The following is a 9,731-nucleotide window of genomic DNA, read 5'->3' as shown; positions in this document are numbered from 1 at the left end:
ACTTAGATTTTCGCAGGGTCTTTGAATTCAGCCCTTTGTATTTCCAAACGATGTGGCATCCTTCCGTTCCTAACACATTACCCAGTCTATATCAGTAAAGATATCCAGCATGATACTTTCCCCAGTGAGATCTGATGTATTTTCAGGTGTTCCTTTAATTTTTTTTGAGGTGTGTGTATATATACACACACACACATATATACACACACGCTTTTTTATCTGGGTGGTAAATTTAAATGGATTGCCATCTATTTTGGTATTGTTCCCCCCCTAAACTAAAGCAATAATTCTTCCTATACAATTGTGATCACCTGCCACATTAACCCACTACTTTAGATTTAGTCAAACCATCTCTCAATAGAAAACATTCAGTTTTACCAAAAGTCTTATGAACTGAATATACTATAACTAACCTGTAATAAAGAAATATGACCAGCGCTACGGACTAGATGTTTGGGAGAAAAATATAATAGATAGAGGTGTAAGGTGCAAGTGTTTAAAAAGAAGTGTGAAGATTGGTGGTGGCGCTACCTCTGAAATAAAAGCAACCGTATATATAATGCCCCTTGTGAAGTGTAAGGGGAAGTATACTGGTAAAAATAACCCACAAATGGTGCAATATCTAAAAATAATGATAAATAGAAATGGATAACAAAGATGTATCCAAAACAAACAACAAATGCGAAAAAAAAAAAAATATATATATATATATCGTGACAAAAGACCCACAACCGGAGATATGTGAGTGATTTCCAAATGAACTATGGATGTGCCACGTGATCTGTATCAGCGTGAGTGAAAAAAATAAAATAAAAGAAAGTGGATAAGTGAAATTCCACGAGTGGCCACTAGGTGGCGCAAATAACTTGGTACAACCTGTATGCTGATGTATGGGGATGTTCCTCTTCGAGATGAACGAGCAGTCAGAGAAGTCAGCGGCGGGTGCCCTGAGTGCTCACATAAAAGGAAATATACCCCATGGTGAATAATAGTAACACACAGTTATACATAAGCGGCGTAGTAGACTCACTCGTATAGTAGATCAGGATCAGAATAGTCGTATTCGCCGGGAGGCTTCCGCGTTCCACGGCCGACAACCGGAAGTCACGTTTGACGTCGGAGACTCCGCCCTACGCGTTTCGTCACAATGACGTCAACATAGCGTACTCCCGGAATATTTATAGCCGCCCGTATCCAGGTAACGGAGGGGACGGAACAAACACCGCCATCTTGCTACTCCCTCTCCGGAAGCCATATTGCTCAGCCATTAGCTTCATTATGGATGTGCAGGGGAACGGCCATACTTCATCATATCTGATCTCATTAATTTGTCTGAGTGTGCTACGAGCCTTTAGCTTTCTAAAAACATAACTTTATTGTGATCATATAAAACATGCTAAAAAAGCCCGGATTATAAAAAATAAAAAATAAGTGAAAAATAGGTAAAAGAATATAAATAAAAAACAAGAGGGCCATATCTACGTATATATCATCATGAAACCTATAACACAAAGCATAAAAAATATATATATAAGGGTGAAGAAAAATTATGAGATATATATATACATAAATATATATAAAAAATGTGTATAAAGAATTCCTCGAACCATACAGGACAGGTCTTATGCAGTCTATGTAAACACGCAAGAGGCATCATAAGTGAGGATGGTTCAGTGCGGATAAGAACTATATCATTTAGTGATACCTGTGCAGAGGATTCAGGACATGGAAAAGTATGTACATATACATGTGTCAATGTTACCAGGTGAGGAGGACAAACACGCAGAAAAAAACAACTACCAAAAAAGATGGTACACACCACTGTGTCAGCGATCAATGATGCTGGATGAGAAGGTCGGGTGCCATGAAAAAAAGGGGGAAAAAAGGACGGAAAGTCCACATATATATCCAAAGGTGGGTACTGATGTGAAAGGAAATTGTAATAGATACATTGAAAAAAAATTTGAAAGAGAATACGTACAGTGCGGAGCATAATGCATAAAACTTAAAAGAATGAAATAGAAATTGAAAAAGTATAAACTTATTTTGGTGAGACTGATTAGCTAAAAGAGAATGTATATTAAGTGTAGTTTACAATGAAAAAAATGAATAAGAAGTAAAAAATGTAAACATAAAAATAAATATAAAAAGGTGAATTCGTACAAATGTATCGAGAAGGGCATGGGAGGAAATCAAAGATGTATTCGAAAAAATGTATTCAAAAAAATAAGGATGGAGCACTAAATTATGTACTTTTGGATTGCAAAAAAAGGGGGATTCCATTGATGCTGGATGAGAAGGGTAGTCCAAAACATACCTGTGTGTAAAAAATATTTTTAAACCAGTATGTTTTACGATTAAGGTAAACAACTGATAGAAAGCCACAAATCATTGGTAAAAACGTAAAAAGACTGGTTTTTAAAAAGGGCTTTCTAAATGAGACTACATAAAAGGACTAGTTATATAAAAAAAAATGTTTTAAAAAATTTTTTAGTGCTCCATCCTCATTTTTTTGAATACATTTTTTCGAATACATCTTTGATTTCCTCCCATGCCCTTCTCGATACATTTGTACGAATTCACCTTTTTATATTTATTTTTATGTTTACATTTTTTACTTCTTATTCATTTTTTTCATTGTAAACTACACTTAATATACATTCTCTTTTAGCTAATCAGTCTCACCAAAATAAGTTTATACTTTTTCAATTTCTATTTCATTCTTTTAAGTTTTATGCATTATGCTCCGCACTGTACGTATTCTCTTTCAAATTTTTTTTCAATGTATCTATTACAATTTCCTTTCACATCAGTACCCACCTTTGGATATATATGTGGACTTTCCGTCCTTTTTTCCCCCTTTTTTTCATGGCACCCGACCTTCTCATCCAGCATCATTGATCGCTGACACAGTGGTGTGTACCATCTTTTTTGGTAGTTGTTTTTTTCTGCGTGTTTGTCCTCCTCACCTAGTAACATTGACACATGTATATGTACATACTTTTCCATGTCCTGAATCCTCTGCACAGGTATCACTAAATGATATAGTTCTTATCCGCACTGAACCATCCTCACTTATGATGCCTCTTGCGTGTTTACATAGACTGCATAAGACCTGTCCTGTATGGTTCGAGGAATTCTTTATACACATTTTTTATATATATTTATGTATATATATATCTCATAATTTTTCTTCACCCTTATATATATTTTTTATGCTTTGTGTTATAGGTTTCATGATGATATATACGTAGATATGGCCCTCTTGTTTTTATTTATATTCTTTTACCTATTTTTCACTTAATTTTTATTTTTTATAATCCGGGCTTTTTTAGCATGTTTTATATGATCACAATAAAGTTATGTTTTTAGAAAGCTAATGGCTCGTAGCACACTCGGACAAATTAATGAGATCAGATATGATGAAGTATGGCCGTTCCCCTGCACATCCATAATGAAGCTAATGGCTGAGCAATATGGCTTCCGGAGAGGGAGTAGCAAGATGGCGGTGTTTGTTCCGTCCCCTCCGTTACCTGGATACGGGCGGCTATAAATATTCCGGGAGTACGCTATGTTGACGCCGCTCCAGTTGACGTCATTGTGACGAAACGCGTAGGGCGGAGTCTCCGACGTCAAACGTCACTTCCGGTTGTCGGCCGTGGAACGCGGAAGCCTCCCGGCGAATACGACTATTCTGATCCTGATCTACTATACGAGTGAGTCTACTACGCCGCTTATGTATAACTGTGTGTTACTATTATTCACCATGGGGTATATTTCCTTTTATGTGAGCACTCAGGGCACCCGCCGCTGACTTCTCTGACTGCTCGTTCATCTCGAAGAGGAACATCCCCATACATCAGCATACAGGTTGTACCAAGTTATTTGCGCCACCTAGTGGCCACTCGTGGAATTTCACTTATCCACTTTCTTTTATTTTATTTTTTTCACTCACGCTGATACAGATCACGTGGCACATCCATAGTTCATTTGGAAATCACTCACATATCTCCGGTTGTGGGTCTTTTGTCACGATATATATATATATTTTTTTTTTTCGCATTTGTTGTTTGTTTTGGATACATCTTTGTTATCCATTTCTATTTATCATTATTTTTAGATATTGCACCATTTGTGGGTTATTTTTACCAGTATACTTCCCCTTACACTTCACAAGGGGCATTATATATACGGTTGCTTTTATTTCAGAGGTAGCGCCACCACCAATCTTCACACTTCTTTTTATAACTAACCTGCACTAAATATACTGTATATAACTGACCTTCACTGCACTACCACTGGGCAGGAAGACTTATGCCTCGTACACACGCAACGATTATCGGCCGACCGATCGGCCGTCTTTTGTCCAGTGTTGTTGTGTTGGTTGAAATGTGCTCTAGACTGCACACAAATTTTGTCGGCCAACAAAAAACTACTTCAGAAGTGATGTCATGTGCTGGTTTACTTTCCGTGTGTTTTTTCTTCTCTGAGCATGCCCAGTCTTGTCTTGCTCATCAGATTTTTGTCTGCTGAAATCTGTACTGACTGACAGAAAATCGGCCGTTGTGGTGACGGCCAACAAAAATTTTATAGCCTGTACACCAGATTTTTTTCGGCCGAAAAGTCGGAGTCGGTTGTCGGAAGCATCATACTAACAAGCTGAAAAACGGCCGATCGAACGTTGGCCGAAAATTCACAGCCGATAATCGTTGCGTGTCTACGGGGCTTTACTATTTCTCCTGTACATAGAACTCAGTTTGCTTTGGCTGAGCCGGAAATTATATTTTATTCAAACACATATATTCACAGTTCATAGTGCCAACGCATTATGAGAGCAGCGGTCAAGGAGGTGAAAACCAAAAAAGCCAAACAGTGGCATGGTGTGCCAATTATACTGCTACATTCTTAAAGATACGGAGAAAAAAAATACGTGATAATGTCAACACTGCTCTCTGCATCAACAAACTGTGAATGCTATGTGACGTGGTGACATCCTGCACTCATAGCACGTTCTCAGCCCTTGCTGGGTGTCATTCAACCCAGAAGACTGAGGGTTAAAACTTGTGCTGGAATTACTGCGGGGAACAGTGATGTAGGGGAGGTAAGGGGAGTACAAGAGCCAGTGTTGCTTTTCTTTTTAGTGCTGGAATACCACTATATATATATATATATATATATATATATATATATATATATATATATATATATATATATATATATAAACAACATTAGCTCAAAGTTGGAATTTATTAGGTCTAATCTACCCAACCAAAGCTAAGTCCTTTGAAGGGGAAACTGTCTATTTGGGTGCTTGTTTTCTCCCCTGCTGAAGGGGAACCACCTGACACGTTCCCACCAAACTACAACTCGAAGTGCGAGCGCGGAGCTCGCCAGCAGTGCGAGCCCGGAGCTCGCCAGCAGTGAGAGCACGGAGCTCGCCAGCAGTGAGAGCACGGAGCTCGCCAGCAGTGAGAGCACGGAGCTCGCCAGCAGTGAGAGCACGGAGCTCGCCAGCAGTGAGAGCACGGAGCTCGCCAGCAGTGAGAGCACGGAGCTCGCCAGCAGTGAGAGCACGGAGCTCGCCAGCAGTGAGAGCACGGAGCTCGCCAGCAGTGAGAGCACGGAGCTCGCCAGCAGTGAGAGCACGGAGCTCGCCAGCAGTGAGAGCACGGAGCTCGCCAGCAGTGAGAGCACGGAGCTCGCCAGCAGTGAGGACACTGCAGTGTAGCAACCCAAAAACTTTAAGCAGAGTGGGGGCCATGCAAAATATTTGCTACTGCTTCTCATGGTGAGGAGCAATTCAGCTGCAGTAGAATGCTGCAAAAAAAAAAAGTGCATCTAATGTGAACACAGCCTAAAACAAATGGTCATCGGTAGAGACCAATTTTCATTCTGCAATCAATGAAAGACCCCTCATATCTGCAGCTTTCATGTTGTCAAAAGAGAACCCAAGAGACTCCGAAAGCAGTCAAGTCTATAAACTGCCCATGGGTACAGATGACAAGGTAAGGTGTACAAAACATGAATTCCAATTCTCATTTAGTTTAGTAGGGTCTTATTACTAACTTTGGCTGCCTCAAAAATCTTCATGACGGCAGAGGAAATCTCAGGCCCGATCCCATCTCCTGGTATCAGAGTGACCGTCTGCATCTGTAGATAAGAAGAGTAAAGAGAAAAATAAGAACTGATGTATGTACAAGTCTTTACAACACATCCATCAGTGCAAAGCATGCTTACATTGCTGGAAAAGGTTCTGGCTCCATTTTGGTTATTGACTGCTCCAGCCAAGCGACAGATCTGTTCAAAATATCAGAACAGAAACACAAAATTAGCCATTACATGGGCATGGAACACAGCTCATTACAGTTCAGGAGAGAGCTCATCATTTACCAGATATTTTATATCACTCAAATCTTCAACAGACATACATCAGATTGGAACTAAAAATAGTAACAATAAAAAAAAGCTGCAGAGCTGTAGTACGATTCTGGGAGAATTGTAAAGCGGAACTAAACCCTCCTATCATTTACAGCCAAGGAAGCTGCCATCTCGGCCTCTGATCTTCAACTGCCATGATGCTGCACATTAGGAGTATTGTTTACCAACAGTTTACACACCAGCCATTTGATGGTTTGACAGCTACATTTCTGCCACGTTTTCAGGAATGTAACTGTTTAACCAAAACAGGCTAATTTGCAGCTTTCAGCTGTCACACTTTGACTGAAAATCCCGCGGTCATGCAACACTGTACCCAAACAAAATGATTGTCTTTGTTTTCACACAAATAGAGCTTTCTTTTGGTGGTATTTAATCACCAATGTTTTTTTGTATTGTTTGCCAAACAAAAAAAAAAATAAAAATCACGCTTTGTTAAAACATTTTGCAAACAATTTTTCTCCTTCACTGATGTGCACTATTGGGACCGATGTCCCTGTAACAGAAGCCAGTTTTCGGCTTTCTGCTCCTCTCCTTACGCTGATGAAAAAGCCTTATAACCGCCTTGTCTTTACCTCCTGTGATCAGCTGTCATTGGCTGACAGCTGATCACGTGGTAAAGTGCCGCTGTGACTGCCCCTATACCCTGATCTGTGATCAGCTGAGTTTAAAGGACTCTGCGATCACAGAACGCGCCGCCCTATGCCACAAGGAGCGTGCGGACAGCGCAATCACGGGAGGACATCTATAGATGCCCTCCTGGCAAATTAAGCCTGCAATGTAGCCGTTAATCGGCTATAGCGGGGCGGGAAGTAGTTAAACTGTTAAATTGATGGGTTCAGTTCCTCTTCTAAAAACATGTCTACTGAGATGTACACCAGACCTGTCAATGTTTAACATTTTTTTAAAATACTGGTTGCCTGCCTGTCAGTTAAAGTGGTTGTAAACCTCAGACATGAAATCTGAACAAAGCATATCCTGTTATAAAGTGTACTTGTCTCAATTAAGAGCACTAGGTGTCACTTTTGTCTGCCGCTTTGTTCCTCTTCTATCAACAGGAGTCACTTCTGACAGTTTTTAAGGCACCACGAGAAAAATGGTGACAGGGGAGGGACCTCCAGCAAATAGTCTCTGAGAGCCTCAGCTCTGTTCCTGACAGTGCTCCTCACTGAGCTCTGCAGAGTGTAACTTTCGGCTCTCCGTCCTCTTTGTTTCCTGAACAGTCATACAAGCTGCATAAATTCAGCACTTTGAACAAATGTAGAAGAGAAATGTTGCAGACAAACGGGTACAACTTTTATAGGAGGATTTGTTTAATCTCTGTATCACCTGAGGCTGGTCACTTCACTGGGTATATGGAAGGGATTACAACCACTTTAAGGCCCCTTTCACACAGGCGGACCGTTCACATCCGCCTGTCAGTTTTTTGGCGAATCTGAACGGTCCCCCCATGCATCCCTATGACATCCGATTCCGATCCGTCAAATCTGGATGGAAACCCTATTTTCCATCTGTCCAGCGGATCGGATGAGAACGGACCGACGGTCCGCTCCCTTCCGATTTCCCGCATAGAGATGTATGGGGAACTGACAGCTGTGTCTCCACACACAGCGCGGAGACACAGCTGTCATCCTCCTGCTCAGCAGGGGAGCGGCAGATCGATCCCCCGCTGAAAAGAACGGACTCCGTCCAACGGACAGAGTGTATGAAAGAGCCCCAAGTCAGAACTCCCAAGCCCAGGGCAACTTCTGTTTTTAGCTTTGGGCTGAATATAAAAGCTTAGGTCTGTATCAGGAGTGTACCCAATGTGGAGTTTCCCCCCCTTCTCGGTCATAGGAAGGGGGAAAGCTCGCTAACAAAAATGTAAACATCAATAAAATATATATATATATTTTATTTTTTTAATCTCACTTCCCCTCACTTGTTATGTGGCATCCACAAAAACAGCCACAAACAAAGTAGATTCAGTATTATCCTGTAGTGATTTGCTGCTGCACACCAGGTCTTGTGTCACCATCTTTCTCTGATATCATCGGGCACCGTCTGTTTCTGCCTGGCTCCTTAAAACCTGTGTGCTGTAGCCAGCAGTAGAGAAGGGAAGCCAGCAGCACTGCTGGGGGGCCCAGGCAGCCAGGGGGAAGTGGAGTAAAAGCCAGCAGCACTTCTGGGGGCCACACAAGGGGCCTGGGCAGCCAGCAGCACTTCTGGGGGGCCATACAGGGTCTAGGCCAGTGATGGCGAACCTTGGCACCCCAGATGTTTTGGAACTACATTTCCCATGATGTTAATGCACTCTGCAGTGTAGCTGAGCATCATGGGAAATGTAGTTCCAAAACATCTGGGGTGCCAAAGGTTGCCATCATTGGTCTAGGCTCTCCTCTGTGACACTTCCTGATGGGATCACTCAGGGGGGTTGGAATTAATATCTGATCACACCTGAGCTCATCCCTAATAAGGATTCTTTCCAATCAGGATAGATGTTATACATGTACTACATAGATGTTGGTAGATCCCAGGGAGATTGTATAGTGTATGTCCACCCACAGTCTGACCTTTATACAGGTGAGAAATGCACCCTGTATGAGTGGGAAGAGGACGATAGGGGGCGCCCAGCCAGAGTCACCCCACACACAGTAGAGGACATACAGAGCGCACACATGCCGAGCAGTCCATAGAGCACACATATACAGGCGGTCAGAGTCGGCTCACATTTCCTTCTATTCCCTCTACCGTAATTCACCTAGACAGCCCGAGCCTCTATGCCAGGTGCCGTACACGCTGCTGGTCACTTCACCCGCCCGGGCTGCTATATTCGTCTCTCCTCGGTAATAAGCCTTCCCTCACCCCAGCACAGGCCGCGCGTGTCCCATAAACACAGCGGCCCCATCACTCACCAATGACCTCCAGCCGCTGCCTGCCATGTTCTTGCGGGAATCTTCGAGGGGGCGGGGCTTCGCACGACGCTTCTAAATCCCGGAAGTCCCTCCCTGTGCCATACCGGAAGTGTCTGTTGCCTAGCTGCAGAGCTGTGTGCACTAGAGATGCTTTCATGTCAGTCATTTTGTATCTCACCCCATATAGATAGTGTGTATCATATATGGTTTATAAACATGAATGACTAGCTTATGGTTTAGAATGCTGATATTTGTTTTCACTAATAATACTGGTATGGTATTTGTCAATCAAAGAGGAGTCTGTCACTGTGTCTATTGAATGCAATGTAACAGGCTCTTCTCATAACACCCCCCTCCCCCCCACTATGACTGATACTTTTACCACACATTGTATTCTGCTAT

General features: G+C 42.1%; 1 protein-coding gene across 1 annotated transcript in view; it reads right to left on the bottom strand.

The window, feature by feature from the left end:
* Positions 1 to 9,423, bottom strand: part of IDH3A (isocitrate dehydrogenase (NAD(+)) 3 catalytic subunit alpha) — a 34,904-nt gene extending 25,481 nt beyond the window's left edge. The window contains exons 1-3 of the mRNA XM_082254700.1: positions 9,330 to 9,423; positions 6,238 to 6,297; positions 6,067 to 6,150 (exon numbers count right to left, since the gene is read on the bottom strand). Coding sequence (XP_082110826.1) covers positions 6,067 to 6,150; positions 6,238 to 6,297; positions 9,330 to 9,356 — 171 coding nt within the window. The 5' untranslated portion in view covers positions 9,357 to 9,423. The remainder of the gene's footprint in view (positions 1 to 6,066; positions 6,151 to 6,237; positions 6,298 to 9,329) is intronic.
* Between the last annotated feature and the right edge of the window lie 308 nt (positions 9,424 to 9,731).

Source organism: Pelophylax lessonae, assembly GCF_965119305.1.
Source record: "Pelophylax lessonae genome assembly, chromosome: 4".
NCBI lineage: Eukaryota > Metazoa > Chordata > Amphibia > Anura > Ranidae > Pelophylax > Pelophylax lessonae.
This window is presented reverse-complemented; position numbering and strand designations above follow the sequence as displayed.